The 23873-nt window shown below is 34.3% G+C and overlaps 3 protein-coding genes across 4 annotated transcripts in view; all 3 read left to right on the forward strand.

Annotated features, from left to right (window-relative positions):
• The first annotated feature begins 623 nt into the window (after positions 1-623).
• Positions 624-7774, forward strand: LOC127160443 (CD48 antigen). 2 transcript variants are annotated; one of them, XM_051103079.1, is made up of 6 exons: positions 624-748; positions 844-943; positions 2013-2312; positions 2418-2657; positions 2820-3017; positions 6197-7774. In XM_051103079.1, exons 2-6 carry the CDS (start codon positions 886-888, stop codon positions 6280-6282), a joined length of 882 nt encoding a protein of 293 aa, XP_050959036.1. In that variant the 5' UTR covers positions 624-748; positions 844-885; the 3' UTR covers positions 6283-7774. The 2 variants fall into 2 exon arrangements, with proteins under 2 accessions (XP_050959036.1, XP_050959035.1); XM_051103078.1 differs by lacking the exon at positions 624-748 and having other exon boundaries at positions 835-943.
• Positions 763-23873, forward strand: part of LOC127160441 (CD48 antigen) — a gene marked incomplete at its 3' end in the record, with an annotated part of 46829 nt that continues 23718 nt past the window's right edge. The window contains exon 1 of the mRNA XM_051103076.1: positions 763-854. The remainder of the gene's footprint in view (positions 855-23873) is intronic.
• nfu1 (NFU1 iron-sulfur cluster scaffold homolog (S. cerevisiae)) lies at positions 12739-21719 on the forward strand. The gene is made up of 8 exons (XM_051103082.1): positions 12739-12819; positions 13486-13583; positions 13667-13802; positions 15544-15610; positions 15692-15809; positions 15903-15966; positions 20095-20269; positions 20618-21719. Exons 1-8 carry the CDS (start codon positions 12746-12748, stop codon positions 20657-20659), a joined length of 774 nt encoding a protein of 257 aa, XP_050959039.1. The 5' UTR covers positions 12739-12745; the 3' UTR covers positions 20660-21719.

A 23873-nucleotide genomic window follows, 5' to 3' on the forward strand; every position in this document is an offset into this window, starting at 1 on the left:
AATTATTGTTATTATTATTTTTATCTTAAAAATTAAATCTTGTGCTATGAAAAAGACATTTGTTTCTGTATATCTGAGTAGGTGAAAAACCATGAAATTAGCAGAGAGTTAAATGGGTATGAAACCAAATAGCTAACGAATGTCAAATGTTAAACTAACTTTACCGCGGTTAGGCCCTGCTTTATGTTTCGTATATCTGCATATATCTTGTATATCCTTGTTTTGGTTTCTCCTTTTGAATGATGAATATCCACATTTCTCTTCCCGTAAGAACATACGTGGCCATTTGTAAATTCTGTGGGTGTGGCTTCTGGTCTCATCCACGTCCAGCTATTTTAGCTGTACAAAACAGCTCGTTTTGCTGCTTGACATTGCAAATTTGTGTGTTTTACCATAATATTTTAAAGTATAATTTTAATTATGAGCACGCTGGTTTGAAGTGCAAACAGTTTACTGCACGTTGTTATTCTTTTTGTTATGTCCCTATAGCGGATAATGAACTGGAAGTCTCGCCTATAGGCTTATTTCCGTGTTGAGGAAAAAGGTGGATAGACGATTGATAGCTGCAGATATAGACATTTAATTCCTTACACACAGGCGCAGAACACACATGCTCTTTTGCAGTCGGCTGTAGTCTGTGTGTGGTGTGTTCAAGTGTGACTTTTTGGTCCAGACGCAGCTGATGCGAGGTCACAACATCGCTGGCTTTCATTGCCGCTAGTTCTTTGAAGTTGGCTTTGGCTTTTTTGTGAGTTTTGATTCTAACTGCCAGTTCTCTGATTGCAAACTTTGTTTTCTCTTTTCTGTCTTCAGAAATTAGACTATTTCTATTTTCCTAAGCAGACTGTGAAAAGGTTCTGAACATTTGCTGCATTCAAAAGAGCAATGAGCTGCCAATACAATTTCTTATTTTTATTCCTCTGTGGATTTGCCGCGCTCACTGGTAGGTTATGATTTCATTTTGTGTGTAGATATTTTAATTATCTTAACTGAAACTCCTTTCCCCCCTGCATTTTACATTTAGTGTTGAACTCAAAAGTTACAGTTTTGATTAACTCGTTTGATTTCAAATTACAGTTTGATTTTAGTTAACTTAAAAATTTACTTAATGTACACTCTAAAAAATGCTGGGTTAAAAACAGCATTACATGGGTTATTTGGCAACTCAATGCTGGGTAAATACTGGACAGAACACATGCTGTGTTATTTTGACCCAGCTGGTTGGGTTAAATGTTTTACCCAACATTCTGGTTGGGTTGTTTTATTTAGGTCACCTATCGTTAACATCTTTAACCTTTATATTCCACAAAATTGTAGCGAAAAAAGATTCTTTAGATGTTCCTGATTGTGAAAAAAAATGAATCCTTTTGAACTGAAAGGTTCTTTGGCAAACCATTTTTTCTGTCTTATGGAAAACTCCATATTTCAGTATGTGAGTTGAAAATCTTATTTAACAAATGCTAATTTAATGATTTGTTGGTTTCAAACATCTAGCTCAAAACTGACTCAAATTAGAATCATTTTTGTAAAATTTCAGTCTTTTTTTAAATGTCAGCATATATATGTGTTGTAATTTTACACATTTTATTTTTATTTTAAATGTATTTTAATTTCTGCTGGCAATAACCATCATTTATTTTGATTTTTTTTTGTTACCCTCTTGTTACATAATAGTTTTTCTGTTAACTGATGAAAATGAAAAGCCTGTGAAATGCTGTCTAATGCAGGTCCCTATTTTTGATAACTTACCCCATACTGTTGTTTTAGGAGTTAACGTGTGTTAAATGAACTAGCATTTTTATGGTCACTAATAGTGACTAGAATAGTTTTGTCTAAGGTTTCTAGTGTCTAAAAAGACATTTTTTAATTTTTTTTTTTAAATTTTTAAAAGAAACCCACACTGAGAAATATTCATTCTCCATCTTTATGCTTATTTTTCATAGTAAACCACATATGAGCATTTGAACCCTGATAAGTTTCATTAAATACTAATATCATTTTATGTATTACAGTCTCAGTAAAGACATGTGGAAAAGAAATACTAGAAGGAACATCCTGCACCATTAAGCTGATAACGAAAAACAGTGAGAAACCTGATGAAATAGAATGGTACCATTTAACCAGTGATACCATCGTTCTTCTCTGGAAACGTGGGAAAATCAAAAAAGTGGCTGAAGGTGTATCTAAGGAAGAAGATGGATCATTAACATTTAAAAGTGTTAGTCTGAAGGACACCGGCAAATATAAATACAAAGCTTTTAATAATGATGGTACAGAGATTGGTACTGGAGAAGAGGAAATTCAGGTTTATAGTAAGATAAATATTTGTACCCTCTCAATAAAATGCAAATAATAACAACATAAGACTATTTCTATAGTAGTTCCAGTAGGAAATAACCACCATGTTTCTGCTACAGTAAAGGCTCCTAAACCTACTGTGACATTTGACTGTGATGCTGATAGCAACGCTACTCTCACCTGTGACACTGGAAACCGTACAGATCTGACCCTATTCTGGTATATAGACACAATCGTCCAGAATGAGACAAACCCTCAAATGTTCCTGACATTTACTCAGATACAGAAGAATCAAACATACTCATGCAGTGTAAGCAATCCTGTCAGCAATGAACAAAGTGAGAGTATTCCAGTACTGTGTAAGTCGTTTTTATTTCACATGCTTTTCTTTCTTCAACTGACTTTGAATTATAATTATGCATAATGCAGCTTTTAGGATTCTTCTTTTTTTTAATACTGTAGATGTTTTTAATGATCCACTTGTTGTTACTGATTTCGTGGCATTTGTTTATGATATACAGGTCATACAGGTCATACAGGTCCTACAGGTCCTACAGAACCTACAGGTTATGACCCAGGTCCTGATACAGAAGTTTCTGGCTCTAAATTCAATTTCATGGTGAGCATTTTAGCAGGTGGAGGAGCCTTTCTGCTGCTGCTAAGTGTTCTCATAATCTGTGCCTGTCGAAGCTGTAGACAACAAAAGAAGCACCAACAAGGTGAGAGTCGTCTTGATCACCTCAAATTATGCAGTGAGTATTTGCATTGTCAATAAAAGGGAAACTAATGAAACTATGAAGCTCTTGCTATTGTTAAGCTTTGAAATTCTGCACCATCTTCCAGTCATCAATGAATTTAAATGCCAAATCTTTACTTTTATTCATTTAGATGCTTTTATCCAAAGTGAAATCATAGTAATGGCATAATAATAAATATACATATAAATACAGTTATAAATTATTGAATGGACCTATAAAGGAATCTTCTCAACTGGTTAGTGGCTGCAATTAATCAGCCTAAAACAGGAAATGTCACGGCTTTTACCACAGTTTCCTGTAGTCACCTTTGTATTAGACTCTAGTAAACAAATCTAACCAAGCTCCACTTAATATCCCATATACAGAACATTTTATGAATTTCTTTTTTTCTGAGGAATTAAACAGAACATTTAGTACTAAAAACAGTTCACACTTACAAAGTTCATTTGTCATTTTTTTCTGTATTGATTCATATTCAAATTATGTATAATTTAGTAAATATTATGTAAACAAATCTAAATTATGTTACAGCTTGTGTTATTTACTACTTTTAAATTACACAGTGTGACATTATATATATCTGAGATATTCACCAAGATATTGTCATTGATCATAAAAAATAAAAAAATAAAAAAATCAGTGGACTGTTATGTATAATAGAAATATATAAATATATATCTTTACTGGCTTTCCCATTTTGGTGTTTGTGAGTTGATGGAATGCTAATAAATAATTAAACTAAATTAAAATAAAAAATTGAGGTATGGGGCACAATTCTGTGAACATATCAGTATATTTTTTATAGATATAGAACTGGACTATATATATAAAGATTATTGCGACTTGTCATCTCAAAATTCTGAAATTCTGACTTTTTTTCTCAGAATTGTGAGATAAACTTGAAATTGCAAGAAAAAAAGAATTGTGAAAAAATAATTTTTTCAGTGGTGGAAACGGGCTTCCATACAAAATAAAACACTTAAAAAATAAAAAATAAAACACCAAAAAATTTCAACTGTAAAATGTAAAAAAAAAAGTTAATATGTTAACAGTAAGTTCCCATACTATATACATGAAAAAACTGTAAAAGTATCACGAAATCTGGCCTGTGGCCTTCGGTCCGCTCACCACCAGATGTCGCCCTCTTATCCCATTGACATTCACATTACACAGACTGTTGCACCACACCCCGGACTACATTTCCCATCATCCATTGCGCTGACACACACACACACACACACACACACACACACAGCTGCAACCAATCAGATACACTATATGAAGAGTTCAGATGCAAAAGCCTCTAAATCCATCTGACGTATTTCTTTAAAATTAATTGATTATAATTTGGTTGTGAAAAGTATTTCCCCTAAATTGATTTACCTTGTGAAAATATATCTCAGTTATAATTCAGCTGTCCGACAAATTCCAAGTCTTGTTATTGGAGGTATTAATATTATGGATTTTAAATGTAATAAGTCACACATTAGAAAATGTCTTACTCGAGATGTCAGCTGTTACCCAAAAGCACTCATGAAGTGGAAACAATTCTTCCTCATACCTTCTACTGAGAAAATATGGTCAGCATCTAATAAATTTTTACTCCCAAATAAGGTAAAAAGGAAATACATTTTAAGATATTGCACAGGTACTATCCTTGTAACACTTTTATTAACAAGTTTAGAAAAGATGTCTCACCTAAATGTTCATTTTGTAATTTAGAAAATGAAACACTTACACACTTACACACTAAATACTCAGGTATCTAGGTTGGTTTTTGATATATTTTATAAAATAATTAAAATAGATGAATCTATGATCTTTTTTTTTTGAATTGCAATAGTGGATCAGAGGTAGTAGATAACACTTTAAAAGTGTTAATACTTCTTGGGAAGTTTCATATACATAAAACAGAAATAATGTCTATTACTCCCTCTTTTATTTTTTTTTTGTAAAGACCTTAATATAATTTATGACTCATTGATTTCAGTTACTAGAAACAAGAAATGTATAAAAGCGTCTCTAATATTAAAAAATGTTGTTTGTAAAATTTAATTTTTTACCCTCCATGGTGCATACTTGTTATATGTGTCCCCCACTTTTACTTCTGTTTATTTTATGTTTGATGTTAAGTACCTTTGTATGTATGTTTTTGAAAGAGAAATAACAAAAAAAAAAAAAAAAAAAAAAATCTTTAAATGAGCATTTCTTTCTGGCTACTTCGTATAGGTTTCTATGTAAGTACTGGTACTTCTGATTGGGCTGAGGCTGGAATTTAGTGAGTTTGAAGTAAAAGTATTTGATGGACGTATACTATGTGTCGAGAGCATTCACTCAGTATCATTATCTCATTTTTGACCGAGATGGCTTTTAGCTGGTTTTACATTTGAACTCTTCATATAAGTCTTGGACTTCCCTTTCCTATCGCCGAGTATTGGATAGTGTTAGCAACTTTACGGAGCCACTCCAGTTAGTTTCTTTAGTCCTGTCTTGTTCGAGTCTTTGTATCCTAGCCTAGTTGTGTAATGTGAATGTCAATGGAATAAGATGGCGATATCTGGTGGTGAGCGGACCGAAGGCCACAGGCCAGACCCTATTGGATTTGTGACAAAAAGATTTAACCAGACTTTTCTTGTAATTTTTAATGTAAAATGCTGTTAATTGTACAGTTTTTAGAAGAAGAAAAGAACAAATCAATATATAATTTACAGTCAAAACAGTGTGTTTGCATGAATGACTCCATCTGTATATGAGTGCATACTTCAGCTTGTGGAAAAGCTGCTTGTGGTGAACTTTGATATTTAATGTAGCTTTCCCCTTTACTACCTACATTACGGTGGTTGTCTGTACATGTTAAAGGTACACAACAGATGTTAGTAGCAGTGTGTGGTGTTGAAGTTATTGGTTTACATTAAGATTTTCTTGTTTGTAAATTGTTTTTATACTGTAATTGTACAATTTATTCTGTAAATGTGTTTTTTTTTAACTATTTTTTAATTTTAATTTAATTTTATTTATGTGAACATGCAAATGTGTTGTTAAATTATTTTAAATTAACCTAAATTCTCAGGTGATAAATAATTTACATTTTATTTTGAAAATGGCAATTTTATGAACATCTTGTCTTTGATATCTTCCAGATGAGGGAGAGCTGAGCGATTCTTTCTACCAAAACAGATCCAGAACAGAACACAGTGGAAACATTTCACTGCAAATGACAACCTGAGTGTTCATACTTCTATACATATATCACCTTTTGAATTTGGGTTTTTGTTTTAAATAACAAGATGTAGACAGAGAGATTAAATCTGTCAATCACTCATGAGTATATGTTATTTCTGAGGGAGGGAAAAACTTTTTTATTTCATTTAATTCATTAATGGTTAGAATGTTTATTTTGGGTCTTGAGCAAATGATCAGCTCAGATGATTAAAGGAAAGACATTTCAAATGATTTAAAATATTAAACACAACATGCAGTCTTACAGTGAAAAGGACTTATAAACAGGAAAAGGATGATGATAACAGTAGTGGTTGAATGAATGACAATTGCAGTGATAATTCTTGTGTTTGAATCTAATGAAAAATAATAATAATAATAATCTTACGCCTATAAAACAAATTCAGTCCTGGAAAGCAAATTTAAATGATCAGAATTGGGTTAGTAAATTACATCTTGCATTACTGAATAATCAGAAGAAAAACATGTAGGGTACAACAGGTCTAAAGGCGCCCGGGGGTAAAAGACGCCTTTGATATTATTCTCATCTAAACCACTAGATGTTACAAAAACGTGGTGTAGCACTTTCTAAAACATTCACTTTTCAAGATGCACGTGCAAATTTGTCTGATCCCTGACGCGATCGCGGGCAGCAGCGTAATTAATTTTTCAGAATAAGCAGTACAAACTTTGTTAAAGTGATTGTTTTGAACAAGTATTAAACAAACAAACATTACTTCAGCTAAAGAGCTTATATCAATACTGTGTGGAAAAAAAGGCCCCACTTGCCACCTCATACATTTATAAGATTTTAAATCAAAATAAACAACAATGATTTACTGTCGCACAAAACCTGTTGCTCCATAAATGATTAATACAAACATATTTTTTTTTTCTGCAATTATATATTTTAGATGCACTGAATGACACATTTTTTCTTAAGGTGTGCCTTTGGCCCTGTTGTACCTGATATTTATCTAGCTACATACAGATTTATGGCACATGGTGTTCCTCCACTGTTGTACCATTCAACATATCTCTCTAATAGATCAATCATCATGCATACTCAAGAAGTGAGACCAGTGATCCAGTCTGAGATCCTCAAATGCAAACTGTGTGTGTTGCTTCAAGATTTATATTATTCATTCATTCATTTATTGTTTATATTCCATTTAATAATCATTTAAGCCATTTATATTCATTTAATTGATTAGTCATTTATATTATACCATTTTTTCTATATTATTTTTCCATTGCTGTTTAGTCTTATGATTGTGTGGTTTTATGTGGCTGTCTTCATGAATAAGCGATAAGAAAATAACTTCATTTCAAGGTTTTTAATGTCACGGGCTGTTGTTGTGAAGAAGTAATTTTCCATTGCTTTAGTTTGTGGTATAATAACTCTTGTTGGATATGTGCTGGTCAGATGAAGTCTGAGCACTGAAATATATGCTAAAACTAAAGCTAAAACTAAAGCTTTTCAATAAACTCATTTTTCATCACCATAACTTTGTCTCCTGCTTCTGCTCTTCAGTAGCTTTGCTCAGTCAACTTCTTGGCTCATAGTTAATACAGTTTTGGGGACCAAACAAGACTTGCTGTTAACAGGTTTTGGGTATTAGACAATTTTGCTGATTAGTTGTAATTGACTAGACAAAATTGCTATTTTTCTGACAGGATCTGGCATCCGGGGCTGGATTTGATATTTCTGGTGTGGAAGCATGATCTAACGATGTGTAGAGGTTATTAGGGTTTTCTTTGAATTCAGCTGCTGTGATGAACTCTCCTTTGGTCAGACTGGAGGGAATTGGTCAACTGATTCAGGTGAAAAATTAGTGGGATATCTAACAAGTGTAATATAATACATTTTATTAGCAAAAGATGCACAAAAACTAAATGAATACCATGAATAAAAAAAGAAATAAAGTAGATGCAAGTGATTCAGTTGGGTACTGCTATGGCAGAGTTACGTTATATAAAATATAAACTGAAATTAATAAGGTGAAGAACCGTATTTTGCCTCAAATAAATGAAAGATTTGCTCTTAACTGATCAGCTATAACATCCATTGTAAATTAGAAAATCATATACTGATAATCTGGACGATGTTTGGATGAATGATATTTAGGGTAGACCGGGTACAGTTGCTACAGGGGTACATTTGAAACACCTTAAATAACTTAAATAGCGTGCACAACAAGTCTGATCTGTGAAATTTGCTTCGCACATGCCAATGCCCTCTTCTGCCGTGGGAAATTTGAAGTACATGTGCCAGGACATTGAAGTCCAAAGATATAGGTGAAAGTTTTTTTCTGGGGTAAGTTTTTCATTTTACCACACCCCTTTCACAATAAAGTAGACTGTCTACTTAATATCTTCTAACGCTCTCCTAAACTTTGCAGGTATATGTCAACTTATTCTACTAACCTAACAGTCTGCTCTGAGAGTTAGTAGACATGTAGTTGCAAATTAATGAGAATTAGTTGACATGTAGTTGCAAAGTTACTTATATTTAGTAGAATGTCTAAAATGGACTATCAAAATAAAGTGTAACCATAATGATTAATATTTTAGTAGACTAGTAAAGGAAATGTCATATGAAAAATCACTTCTTTTCAGTCCGTAGTTTTGGTGTGGTAATGGAAAAAGCAAAAAGTGAACCAACTGTACTCGGTCTACCCTACCCTTTTGTGGTGGAGTGAGCAGTCCGGTGGAGGTGACTTCTTCCACTGGTTGTGGTGGTAGCAGTACAGTGGGGAAAAGAGCAGGAATCCATTTCAACAGCCTTGAACATGAAGTGCTGTAGGATGCTGATCTTCTGGAGGTGTGGTCGTAACTGTGAACGACTCTCTCTCCTTGGCCAGAGACTCAGAACTTGACTGTTTCTGTTGCTGCCTTCTTTGTTATGGGCCACAGGTTTTGAACACTGGTTATCTGTTTCTTTTTCTCCCCTTTCACAACTGAGACTGCCAAAAGAGAGCACATGTGCCTGCCTATATCAAGAAGAGGGACCATGCCTCATCCGTGGTCTTCAACGATGCATCCAAGAAGGTCTTCACACTCAGTCTTTTTAGATGTGACAGTGAAGACCACGGAGCACCAGAAGAAGTGGAGGCAGAAGAAGTCTCACGGAGCACCTGTGTTTGTTGGGTCTGAGAAGGCTCAGAGAGTGGGGACTCAGTATTCTCAAATAAAACATGGAAGACCACTAAGCAGGGGAGGCAACAGCAAGAGTGGAGGCAGAAGAAGCCTTAGGTAGTACCTGAGCCTGTCAGTTCCCAAAAGGGAGTACATGTGACCGCTGGCTCCCAACGGAGAGGAAAGCTCAGGGTCCCTGACTATCTGAGACAGCATCTTCTAAAGGTCGCCTCTAAACTGGGAGCACCTGTGCCTGCAAGGTCCCCACAGGTAGCACCAGTGCCCACAGTGTCTCCTCAAGACACCCATGTGCACCCAGTCTCTTCAAAGAGAAGCTGTGCCTGCCCCAAAGGTGCCAAAACCGAAGATCCCTGAGCAAATGAGGCAGGATCTGCTTCAGCAGAAGCCTCAAGCCTCTTCTGTTCATGAAGAACCCGTGCCCAACAAGACCCCAGAGAGGCAAAGGCTCAAAACCCTGAGTCGCTGAGCAAAGAGCTGTTCCAGTTGTTTGCTCGAGCCTCTTCTGAGAAGGGAACACTGGTGCTCAACAAGACCCCAGAGAAGAAGAGGCTCAAGACTGAGCAAAGACCTGAGCCACTGGTGAGACCCCAGAGAAGAAGAGGCTCAAGATACCTGAGCCACTGAGCAAGGAGCTGCTGCAGTTGTCAGCTCGAACCTCTTACGTGAAGGGAGCAGCCGTAGCCATGGCTCAAAAGACCCAGAGAGGCAAAATCCTGAGCTGCTGAAGCAGGACTTGCTGCAGCAGAAGCCTCAAGCCTCTCCTGCACAGGGTGCTCCCATGGCTTCAAAGTCCCCACAGGGAAACCACAACAACAAGAATACGGAGGCTTGCTGAGCATCACAGCATGTCTGCCTCTGCCACCCAGGCATTACCCAGGACCTCAAACACTGTGCCTGTGCATTCTGGTACCCTACAAGGAGCACGTAAGACCAGAGGTTGCCCACAACAGGTAGCAAATCCCAGAATGACGGAGCAGTAGAAGAAGATGCTGAGGGAACAGAAAGCATCAGTAAGTCCTTTTCATCATTTTTACTTATTTTCAGATTTATTCTAAAAAGTTAAACACTGCCTTCACCTAAGCTACTAAGTTGTTTAGGTTATCTTATTATATTATATATATTCAAAATAATAGAAAGATATATCTTTAGATTTAAGAAGCATTTTATAAACCCACCATTGCATGTCTATATCCACATAAAAAGCTGGGTGTGGTAATGGACAAAGTGCCACTGAAGCCTAAACTGGGGAGACAGAAACATCAAGCCCCTCAGCCCAGGTCCCAGCTCACCCTGAAGATGGTTAGTCCCTTCAGTCTCTCAGTTTAATTCAGCTTTATTTAAAAACACTAAAGCTACTGTTTTCTGCATCCTGTATTCAAAACAGTATGTATTATATTTCAATATGTAAATTAATCTAAGTATCATATCCTTTTAAATTCATGAACCCCCTTATGGTAGAAGTAATATGTCTTTAGATTTTCTTTAAGAACTACTCACTAAATCTGCTCAGTGTTTCATCATCATTTCTGTTCCTTCAACAGGACCATGCAGGTGTGGGCCAGCGGTCGCCTCCAGAAAAAAAGGAGCGCATGGCAAACAAAATCAAAGCAGCAGTTGGGACCAGGCGGCTTAAAGCAATTATGCAGCATATTTATATGTTTAATGGAATATTTGTAAATATTTAATATTCATGCATGTTGTGTTTGTATGGATTTAAATGATTGTATGCATAATATATATATATATAGAGAGAGAGAGAGAGAGAGAGAGAGAGAACTGACTGTAAATGTATTTATTTATTTATTTATTTTTCAAAGACAACACACATAAATTAACACTTTAAGCCAACATAGAACATTCTGTACTTCCATCAGCAGGCCTTTTGTATAATAAATAAATAAATAAATAAATAAATTAAATTAAACATCTATTTATTATATGTTTCTCACTGGATTTGCCATTTGCTATGGATATTTAAATACAATGTACCAAAACGTTAAACTGTGAATCTATAAATATGTTTTTGTAATTTTATATTAAAAATACACTGTATAAAATTAAGATAAATTAAGAAAGACATTTTGAAATAGTTAGAAATTTTAGTTTTGAAAATATCTTAAAATGATATCTTGTGCTGAAGAGTAGAGCTTGTGATTTGGTTGTTGGTGGCTACACTAAAGTAAATACTACATAGTATCTTACTTGTTAATTTAAATCTATGCTAATTAAATAGGTCATACATCTTCTGTAGATTTACAGGGTCTTTGTTGAACTGTACATATAAAACATGTACTACTATAAAACATGTACTGTGTATAAAAAACATTTTTTGAACAAAGAGAATATTTTGTTTGTTATATTTTATTATTTCTATACAACCATTGCGTTTTTAAACATGTATAACACTGTTCTGAAATGGCTGAAATTGACATTGCATTTCTGAGTCACTAGAGGGCGCCACTGTGTAATTTATTTATCAATAGCTCCCCCATTGGCTCTATGTCTTTAAACAATTTTTAGTCATGTAATACGTAGATTTTCTGGGTTTATTAAAATACACATGAAGACAGTCACCATCAATTGGCGTAATGATGTAACCTGAAATATCGTAGGAAAAAAATTAATAATAATATAAAAAAATCTCCACACAACCGGACAGCCTATCTGGAACTAATACAGACAAGAGGAAACCCAGTGTTGTTGATTTGGTGATTTCCTGTGGACATTACAAACGCAGTTTTATATCTTGAGGTTCTATTAAATAATTCAACAATAATAGCATTCTAAGAATCTAATAAAATCCAAGACAAAATGAATAAATACAATAGGATTGTATTGCCCTATTGTTTGTTATTTGCTGTTTTGTGCTGTGTTGTATTTTAAGCAATTTGACATGCAGTTTCCACACACTTTGCCCACCTTGTTTTTATGTAGGCCCACCCAATTAAAAAATCCAGCATGTTTTTGAGTGATGTAGTGCCCTACAGAACGAGATGTTTGTAAATAAACAATTAAAGGGATAAATACAAACTACTAAAGTTTGTTGAATTTATTGTAATCATTTTTCTGCAAATACACACTCACCATTAAACGTATCTTGTAACACATGAAAATCATAAAAATATAACACCAGTGGGAAGAATATTTGGTGCAGCTCAAGCAGAACATGTTTGGGCCTAAATACACAATATTTCTGTTGTTAAAACCACTGATTTATATAATAATATATGTTCTCTGTTATAGATCAGTAGTTAAAACCTATTTGATTTCCGCCCCGCATAAGATGCAGGATGTGACGTCACACACACGTCATGCCCCTCACAAACATGGCCGCGTACAGGACCGTCGGTGTTGGACGAAATTTGTCTGCACTTTTAACGAGATCGTGAGTCGTTACTGCACTATGATGCTTTGTGTTTCTGTTTGAGGGTTTATATGTAATATCCGTCAGGTGTTTAGAGTCACGTAAAGCGTTTGCGTTTCAAAGAGTTTCGTAATATTTAAAGTGTCACTGACAAGGTCTGATGACGCAGATGCAGGGTACTCATTGGACAAACAAAATCATAAATATTCAGTATAAGTTAATACATTGTTATTAACACTGTTTTATACACTTTTGAACATTATGTTGCTAGTTTTCTGGACTGGCCTCTGGCAAAATTACTGCAAAAGCTGGTTACAAAAATAAGTCCAGTTACAGAAATGACCATGAACATAATCTCCACCAAAATTTTATAGCTGAAACCTTAAAAAACACAATAATAATGGGGTGTTTGTCAAACAAGGAACCTTGCTTTCATGCCAACCCAAGTTACCTAAGTCATTAATGATAACAATAGTGATTTTTGTATAGGCACACACACACACACACACATATATATATATATATATATATATATATATATATATATATATATATATATACATATATATACATAACATTATATATGTTACTGTACATCTTAGCAGGGCATATCAGGAAAATGCCCTATCGTGAAAATCAGTATCACTGTATTTGAATTATAATACATACAGTTTTCTGTGCTTAAAGGTATCCTGTATGCAGTTACCATGGAACGGGGCTCACCAGACCAGCCCTTCACAAAGTGGCTAGAAGTCCAATTCCACAGCAAACAACCACTATGTTTAGTAAGTGTTAGCATGGTTCAGGTTGCATGTTACGATAAAGTGTTTGGTTGGAATGGATCCTAACATTTCTTTCATTTCTTCAGTCAGAAACATGTTTATTCAGACCCAAGACACTCCAAACCCAAACAGCCTGAAGTTTCTTCCTGGTCGTGTGGTGCTTGAAACAGGAACTATGGACTTCGCTGGACCTAGAGATGCTTATTGTTCACCTTTGGCAAGGTAGATTTTGTATTTCATCCAAACCATACACTTTTTGCACTGTGTTTATTTTCTAGAGGCTAATGTAATTGGTTATACATTATCAGTCGTAATTAAAATGATTATCTTTTTTTTTGAAAGTAACAAGTTTAATCAGGCTGTATGTATGTTTGGATCATAAAATTACTGCAGTGATGCTGGTCATATGGAGATGTGATTAAACCATATTAAATACATTTCTAATGTATTTATATCTTAAATAAATTTGATAATGTTGACTAACATTTTTTTAATTCACTATTTTGAAATTGAGACCTACTAATTTAAAAAAAAAAAAACGAACACTATATATATATTTATGTATGTATATATGTGTGACCTGGATCACAAAACCAGTCATAAGGGTCAATTTTTCAAAATTAAGATTTATACAGCAACTGAAAGTTGAATAAATAAGCTTTCCATTGATGTATGGTTTGTTAGAATAGGACAATATTTGGTCGAGATACAATTATTTGAAAACCTGGAATCTGAGGGTGCAAAAAATCAAAATATTGAGAAAATCGCCTTTAAAGTGTCCAAATAAAGTTCCTAACAATGTATATTACTAATCAAAAATTAAGTTTTCATATATTTACAGTAGGAATTTTACAAAATATCTTCATGGAACATGATCTTTACTTAATTTTCTAATGTTTTTTGGCATAAAAGAAAAATAAATCATTTTGACCCATACAATGTATTTTTGGCTATTGCTACAAATATACCCCAGCGACTTAAGACTGGTTTTGTGGTCCAGAGTCACACACACACACACACACATATATATATATATATATACACTACCGTTCAAAAGTTTGGGGTCAGTAAGACTTGTAATAGTCTTTAAAGTAGTCTCTTATGCTCATCAAGGCTGCATTTATTTGATTTAAAAAAAAAACAAAAAAAAAAAAACAGTAATATTGCAAAATGTTTTTACAATATAAAATAATGTTTTTTATTTTAACATACTTTAAAATAGAATTTATTCCTGTGATGAAAAGCTGAATTTTTATCAGCTGTTACTCCAGTCTTAAGTGTCACATGATCCTTCAGAAATCATTCTAATATGCAGATTTATTATTAGAATGATCAATGTTGGATAATATCAACAGTTGTGCTGCCAAATATTTTTTGGAACCTGTAATTTTTTTTTTTCAGGATTCTTTCATGAATAACAAGTTTAAAAAGTACAGTGTTTATTCAAAATATAAATATTTTATAACAATGTAAATTATTTATCATTAACTTTTAATAAACTTTTAATTATTAACTTAATACATCCTTGGTGAATAAAAGTATTAATTTCTTAAAAAAAAAAAAGAAAAAGAAACTATAAAAATGTACTGACCCCAAACTTTTGAACGGTAGTGTATATGTATGTATATATATATATATATATATATATATATATATATATATGAAGAAAACTGTTTTAATACTATTATCATCAAAGGACATGAAATGTATCCTAGAGTGTAGAAAGACTTACGAGTAATAGTAAAATTGATGCTTGCCAAAACAAACACCGTATATGATTAGTAATAATTTTTCTTAGGAAGCCCATTTCAGCAATCTGTCATGCAGTTGAGTTTGTTTTATGTGTGGTATACCAAAAAATGCTTACGACAGCTATAAATCTGTACATCCATTTGTGAGAATGTTGCTGTGAACTGAACCTGAAGGGCTTCCTGACAGTGCTTATGCTGTTTTCATTCCTCAGGCAGTTGTTCAGAATAGATGGAGTCAAAAGTGTCTTCTTCGGCCCCGACTTCATAACCATTACTAAGGTAAACAGCATTTTTTAATACCTTAAACACCACATTTTAATTTCACTTAATTTTCAAGCATTTTGTCTTTCTGTCCCTCAGGCTAATGGTGAAACAGAGTGGAAAGTGATCAAGCCGGACGTCTTCGCCACCATTATGGACTTCTTCACCTCTGGGCTTCCTGTTGTCAATGAGGCGGATGCTCCACGTGCCGACACAGGTTAAACATTACCTTCCCTTCTTTACTTCTCATCTTGACATCCTCACTAAATCCAAGGTCATTGAAAATGTTGTATATGCCGCACATCTGCAGCTCCTTCTGAAGATGATGATGAGGTGGTGGCCATGATTAAAGAACTACTGGACACACGCATAAGGTACTGCAGTAAATCTTTGTACTTTTGCTGTTATGTTTAATGGAGCCTTTAAATTCACTTTTTTATGTGGTATACAAATCATAAATGTTCTCAAATCTCGAAGATTGAGTTGTGTACCGCCAGTGTAGACAGCTGTCTATAGCCAGCATCCCAAATGAAACAGAACCACAGAAATTGTTGATTTGTAACACTCTACATAGACAGCAGCTTACACATAATGGCACATACACTACCAGTCAAAAGTTTTAAGACAGTAAGATTTTTTTTTTTTTTTTTTTTTTTTTTATAAAGAAGTCACCAAGCCTGCATTTATTTGATCCAAAATACAGCAAAACATTAATACTGTGAAATATTATTACAATTTAAAATAGCTGCTTTCTATTTGAATATATTTTAAAATGTCATTTATTTCTGTGATCAAAGCTGAATTTTCAGCATCATCACTTCAGTCTTCAGTGTCACATGATCCTTCAGAAATCATTCTAATATGCTGATTTGCTGTTCGAGAAACATTTTATTATTATTATTATTATCAGTATTTAAAACATTTGAGTACATGTTTTTTTTCAGTATTCTTTGATGAATAGAAAGATCCAAAGATTAGCATTTATCTTAAAAAAAAATGTAGAAATCAATACTTTTATTTAAGACACTTTAAATTGATCAAAAGTGATGATAAAGATATTTATGTTACTAAAGATTTCTATTTCAGATAAATGCTGTTCTTCTGAATATTCTATTCATCAAAGAAACCTAATAATACTAATAAATGTTTTAATAATAATAATAATAATAATAATAATTGTTTATAATAATAAAAAAAATGAGCAGCAAATCAGAATAGAGGGTATGCACTGATGTCACTTTCCAGCCGGGACACGCCCCCTCAGTTGGACTGAGTGGCAAAAGAGCCTTCAGCGTGAATGGATTTAATAGGGAAGATGCGAAAACGCAAGTAAAACAAACGATAATCAGTTTAAACTAAAGGTTGCTAAACTTGATATGTTTCTAACAACTTAACAAATATCCAGTGGTCAATGGATATTGATGCAGCCAGAAATCATGTTTTCTAACACTTATATGTGTCTAATTTTGACGCCGGGGAGAATAAATAAAGAAAATTTGCCTGTGAACTCATTTTGTAAATTCAAAATAGGTTGGTTTAAACTCCTGTGATCGCTTGTATCAATGTTATATATATCGTCTAACTGAAAACGTATATAGTTTTTGTCCGTATTTATTTAACATTCAGTTGTGCAGAATTTAAGATGGTAAATATTTAGTTGATGACTCGATATATTGTAATACAATATATAGGATATGATTTTACTGCACAGTTCAACATATTAACATGAAATGATAACCTCAAATCCGTGTTTTACTGCCTGGAGACCATTTGTTTCTTTGAATTGCAGCAATTCATTTGCTTCTCTTTTCAGTAGCTTTCAGCAGTCTGTAAAAATATACCTCAGGTTTCTTGTCAAATCTCTTTGTATAGTCAATCGCAAAGGTCGTTCTGGTGTTTTGTGTGTTCTGCTGCAGCATTCATGTCGAAACCAAAGCTGCCACTCAGTCTTTTTGCCACTCAGTGGGCGAAGCCGCACTCACTCCAGCTGACGGTGACGTCACATGCATACACTCTATATGTGACCATGGATCACAAAACCAGTCATAAGGGTCATTTTTTCAAAATTGATATTTATGCATCATCTGAGAGCTGAATAAATAAGCTTTCCACTGATGTATGGTTTGTTAGGATAGGACAATATTTGGTCGAGATACAACTGTTTGAAAACCTGGAATCTGAGGGTGCAAAAAAATCAAAATATTGAGAAAATTGCCTTTAAAGTGTCCAAATAAAGTTCTTAACAATGTATATTACTAATCAAAAATTATATATTCAGTACCATTTTCATATATTTACAGTAGGAATTTTACATAAATATCTTCATGGAACATGATCTTTACTTAATTTCTTAGTGATTTTTGCCATAAAAAATCTATAATTTTGACCCATACAATGTATTTTTGGCTATTGCTACAAATATACCCCAGCGACTTAAGACTGGTTTTGTGGTCCAGGGTCACATATTAGAATGATTTCTGAAGGATCATGTGACTGAAGTAATGATGCTAAAAATTCTGCTTTGAAATCACAGAAATAAATGACATTTAAAAATATATTAAAATAGAAAACGGTTATTTTAAATAGCAAAAATATTTACATTTTGTTGTTATCTTTGCTGTGCTTTGGATCAAATAAATGCAATGGCTTGGTGAGCAGAAGAGACTTCTTTAAAAAACATTAAAAATCTTACTGACTAAAAACTTTTGACTGGTAGTGTACAAATATTGGGTAAATAGTCAGTTTACTTATTTAAAGGGCACCTATTATGCCCCTTTTTACAATATGTATTACAAATCTCAGGTGTCCCCAGAATGTGTCTATTACAGCTCAAAATACCCCACAGATCCTTTATTATATCATTATAAAAATGCCTATTTAGAGTGGAAGCAGAAACAAGCTGTTTTCGGCCAAGTTTCTTTAAATGCAAAGGAGCTGCTGCTCCCCGCCCCCTTTTCCAGAGGAGGGCTATGCTATTTTAGCTCGTATCGCATGCGTTTTAAAAGCCATATCAGTTAAAATTCCTGTTATACGTTTTTGGAAGCATATGAGTACTAAACTAAGTTCTCTCTCACAGTTTATGTTAAAAAACACGCATAAGTTGCAAAAACACAGCCGGTTATGTTTGTGAAGGTAAACAGCTGGGAAAGAAATTGCATGTCTATATTTCATCTGGGTATTAAGTGACAGCAGCATAATATACAGTACACTGCTGTTAGGGTTTATAATAGGACAATCAACTTACTGCATTGCTCATAGTGAACGCACGGTTACGAATTACGGATCATATTGCTGTAAGTTGATTGTCTTATTAGCCGCATTCTGGCTAACACACCGCCATATTAGGAAAAGCGATTTGCAAAGATTATATATAGGCTGCTACTTCTGCAGGTGTAGCTGGATCACGAACATTTGGCACTGCTCTTTTTGTGCAACTTTTGTGCAGAACCTTTGTACTGCCCCTTATTCACAAAGCAGTCTGGTGTAAAATGATGTGGCTAACGTGATGTCACTTTAGCACCACTGCTGAAAACAGGTTGTTGGGAGACACGGCTTATGATTTACAAGGATAAAAAAAAAAAGGAGTGGGTGGATTTTTATCATTGTAGGGTGGTTGTGTACACACACTGCCAACGCACATATGTTGTTGATATTTTGTCCAAACAACATGCAAAAGTGAATTTTCACATAAATGATTGATTTGTAACACTCTTTATAGGCAACAACTTGGTATTAAGATGGTGTAAAGCTGACAACACAATACTTGAATGTGCATAACTATGCATAAAGCACAAATATTGGGTAAAAGGTTGATTTTTGTTATTAGTAAAGTATAAATATTTAAATATTAAATAAAATGTGTTTATAGTCAACATTTCTCTTGGTTCGCCTGCCATTTTGGATGCATTTTTTTTGACCATAACAAGGCCAAAACAAAACAAAAAAATGAAAAACAAACAAAAAACAGATTTTTAAAAAAGAAAATACTATTTTTATTCAGCAAAGATGCAATCAGTTTATTAAAAGTGACAGTAAAAGCATTTATGATGTTACAAACTATTTCTGTTTCTAATAATGCTGTCACAGGAATAAATTACATTTTAAAATAGAAATAAAATAATTAAAAATATTTGAAAATAGAAAAGATATTTAAAATAGTAACAGTATTTAACAATAATATTGTTTTTACTGTATTCTAATCAGATAAATGCAACCTTGAGCATTATTAAAATTTAGAGAACTTATTTAAATGCAGTTTTACAACAGACACAGAAAAACAGCAAAAGGCATGTTTATCTGAGTTTGTTGGATTAGTGTTACACCTCTTGGTGTGTTGGCATTGCTCAGCTCATTTTCACCAGCTGAGTCAGCATTTGTCAGATCTTGGATTGTCTAAGGAGTGACATAATGCCATCTGATGACTGTCGCCGTTGGTCTGCATCTGTCAGTGCAGTGTGAAGTCGTAATCATAATCCTGATTATTTCTTCTTAATTCACTTCAGGCCCACAGTGCAGGAGGACGGTGGTGACGTGTTGTATCGAGGGTTTGAGGACGGTATTGTAAAGCTGAAGCTGCAGGGCTCCTGCACCAGCTGTCCCAGCTCCATCATCACGCTGAAGAACGGCATCCAGAACATGCTGCAGTTCTACGTTCCCGAGGTGGAAGGAGTCGAGCAGGTGAGGAGTTAAGAACGAATAGTCTGCTCAGAAATTAGTGTGAGTAAATGCTGACACAATTCTCAAGTTGGTCCAAACCTGTATGATTTTTTTCTTCTGTGGAACATAAAAGATGTCTTGAAGAACATCCACTGTACTTTCTGGCCATACAATGGACGTCAGTGGGAACCAAATCTGTACCATTTTTAAAAATATCATTTTTACATTTCACAGAAGAAAGTCATACAATTTGGAATAATATGAAGCTGAGTAAAGGATGGCAGAATACTAATTTTTGGGAAACAAATTTTCTTACAACCATGTCCCACTATGGTTTTGAACTAATATTTTGTGCCTTTAACCTTGTAGGTGAAGGAAGAGGATGTGGATGTTGAAAAGGAAGTCCAGTGATATGACTTTCAGACAGATGTCATTCCTTTTCTTCATAATAAATACCCAGCATTCTTTTTTCCATCAGTGTCCAATAATGTAGAAGGAGCTTTGTGTTTAGTAGAGACTACTCAGTTACACAGCTGTAAGTAAAATGGACAAATCTGTGTGTCCTCACACTCCTTTAAACATATATTAGCTACAGACATTTATCGCAGCAAATGTTTTTTAGCCTACATTTTTGGATATACAGTGTTTGGTTGGTGCTTTATCAGGTTTTGGGTTGGTGACCCATAATATTTTATAGATTGTCAGTCATTGCACTGGTTAAAACAAAAATTTTCACAGAATGTCATGTATTTGTGAATAAGTTATATGCAATATGCATTTTCCCAGATGTGTGGAAATATTGTCAAAAGCAATCTTTTTAATGGATTATCGAAAATCCTGATTGCATCATGGGTCATTCTACAATTTTTTTTTTTTTAATTAGAATTATTTAATAGAGATTTAATTTGTAAGGTTGATAAATAATGAATCTTTTTTCCATTTGATAGGATGTGCTAAAGAAATAACAAAATTGGAAATAATTTTCATTCACCATTGTCTAAAGATGGTGTTATACCTTGCAAGATGAATCTCCTGTATTCCTCATTTGTCGTTCAGATAAAAGCATCGGCTAATTGATTAAATATAACTGTAAAAATATGTTCAAAGATATTTTGATTAGTGGCTATTCAAAATGGCCCTTCCAAAACTGCAATATTTATTATGGACTTGCACAAGAAAATGTTACAGTAGAAACTGTTTGGTCTGTGGCTGACCTGTTATAGAGGATCAGACGTATTAATGATAAAACAGGAAATATGAATGACAAATAAATGTTCTGGCTTGTGATTGGTCAGCACAGTGTTCTAGTTACTATTATGTGTGACCAGCTGTTCAACAAATCAGTGCATAGCTCCCACAGGGGATTAATATTTTTGTTGCATAGCAACATTTTGATATGTCAGAAACTATCCTCTAGAGGAGGGATAACACTTAATAAATGTGCTTATTAAAATAATCCTTAAACAGAAAATTGTGTTAATGTTGTTTTATATTTGTCTTAATTGTGTTTGTAGCATGCTTATATCTCTGTGTCATATTTATTGTGTGGGTGAAAAAAAGAGGGATTGAATGAGCCAGAAAAAAAAAAAAAAAAAAAAACTCTCATCACTCTTATTTGTACACAATATCGAAAGCATTTTAACCTTATCAATCAATGAGAAAACAGCAATAAAAACAACATGACATAACATAACTTAAGCATTACAGCTGGCTCAAGTGAGATCAGCTGACCTCTGCTGCTGAAGTGATATTATTAGGGGTTCGAGCGCGTAGCGCTGAAACCCTATTGTAATTGTTAGGATTTTTAGGGGTTCGAGCGCGTAGCGCTGAAACCCTATTGTAATTGTTAGGATTTTTTTTATTATTATTCTTCCCTAAAACTGATCGTGCAGCCCAAACCGTAAGGCCTAGAGAGCTGAAACTTGGTCAGAAGGTAGTAGTCACCCTCGCTACTCAGGCGCAAAGAACCGGCCCAATCGGCCTATAGGTGGCGCTACAGTGATCAAAAATGCAAAAATGCTTATAGCTCCTAGACCGTTTGTCATAGACTCACATAATTTGATATGTGGAATCCTTGGGTCAAGGCGATAAAAAGCCTAAAAAATCAGATTCGCTCTACGGGGCCCGGTTTTTCCGCCATTTTAAAGTAAATTCAAAACCTACTTTTGCGAACTAGTCCTAGGTTTTTCGCCCCATAGGAACCAAACCACTGCAGAAATATTCTCTGGACAGTGAATCCCAATAATTATCAAAAAAATGTCAAAATTCGACTCATCATTGCGAAAGGGCCCCAAAAAGTTTGTCAGGTGGAGGGCCATTTTTACTAAAATGGCTATAACTCATGAACCAAATAAGATATCTTCACCAAACTTGGGAAATGTATGTACGAGCTCAATCTTTGGTCAAATAAAAAAAATTGCACAGTTCTACCACTTGGTGGCGCTATAAGCCTGAAAAAACATAAAAATGACTATAACTATGCAATCGTTGGTCCGATCGACTTGAAAATTGGTATGCAGTGTCTCTGTCCAATGTGTCATAAGGGTCTATAAGGACATTGACGTATCTCAAAAAACATGGCCACCATTGAACAATGAAGTTTGAGCACCTATTAGACAAGGTTAACGGAGGCCGATCAGAACGAAACTCACTGGACGTGTTCGACTCATGGCCCTAAAGGTCTGTAAGAATTTTGAAAGAAATCAGCCACTAGTTGGCGCTAACGAGTTTTATGGCTCTGTAATCACGTGGTGTTTCACACATCCACACAATATGCATATCATTTGATAGATCTCCTCATGATGAACAACTTTGCCTCAAGAACCATTGCTGTCAATCAAATCGTTCATTAATTATTCACAATTATGTGAAAAACCTACTTTTGCGAACTAGTCCTAGGTTTTTTGCTCAATCTTGATCAGACCTCTGCAGCACAATTCTCTGGACTCTCTAGATCAATAATTATCAAAAAAAATGTGAAATTTTGTCATTTGGTTAGCCATAACGGGGTCATTTAGAAAAGGGGCGTGGACAAAAATACCCAAAAGCTTATAAAACCTAAACAAGAACTCAAAACTTTACGAAAAGTGGTGAGAACATGTGACAGATGACTCTTAATAAGCATGCAAAGTTTCGTGAAGATCGGACCATAGGTGGCGCTATAACAGCTAAAAAGGCTTCAAAAACACAAGCTGTGTATGGTAAATGGCTTCAAACGGCTAAATATATGCACTTATATTTACACAAACACTAGATCTTCATATCATTTGATAGATCTCCTCATGATGAACAACTTTGACTCTTGGACCATTGCTGTCAACCAAATCGCTCATTAAATATTCACAAATATGTGAAAAACCTACTTTTGCGAACTAGTCCTAGGTTTTTTGCTCAATCTTGATCAGACCACTGCAGCACAATTCTCTGGACTCTCTAGATCAATAATTATCAAAAAAATGTTGAATTTTCTCCTTTGGGTACATATAACGGGGTCATTTACAAAAGGGGCGTGGCCACATATACCCAAAAGCCTATAAAACCTAAACGAAAACTCAAAACTTTACAAAAATTGGTGAGAACATGTGACTGGTGACTCTAAACAAGCATGCAAAGTTTCGTGCAGATC

Source organism: Labeo rohita, unplaced genomic scaffold (assembly GCF_022985175.1).
Source record: "Labeo rohita strain BAU-BD-2019 unplaced genomic scaffold, IGBB_LRoh.1.0 scaffold_352, whole genome shotgun sequence".
Taxonomy (NCBI): domain Eukaryota; kingdom Metazoa; phylum Chordata; class Actinopteri; order Cypriniformes; family Cyprinidae; genus Labeo; species Labeo rohita.

Bases quoted from the DNA above. Each gene is read 5' to 3' on its own strand.
- LOC127160443 (XM_051103079.1), top strand. From the start codon at position 886: ATGAGCTGCCAATACAATTTCTTATTTTTATTCCTCTGTGGATTTGCC. The intron at 944-2,012 runs GTAGGTTATGAT...TATGTATTACAG, and splicing joins TGGATTTGCCGCGCTCACTG to TCTCAGTAAAGACATGTGGA. The intron at 3,018-6,196 runs GTGAGAGTCGTC...GATATCTTCCAG, and splicing joins ACAAAAGAAGCACCAACAAG to ATGAGGGAGAGCTGAGCGAT.
- nfu1 (XM_051103082.1), top strand. From the start codon at position 12,746: ATGCCCCTCACAAACATGGCCGCGTACAGGACCGTCGGTGTTGGACGA. The intron at 15,967-20,094 runs GTACTGCAGTAA...AATTCACTTCAG, and splicing joins CTACTGGACACACGCATAAG to GCCCACAGTGCAGGAGGACG. The intron at 20,270-20,617 runs GTGAGGAGTTAA...TTAACCTTGTAG, and splicing joins AGGTGGAAGGAGTCGAGCAG to GTGAAGGAAGAGGATGTGGA.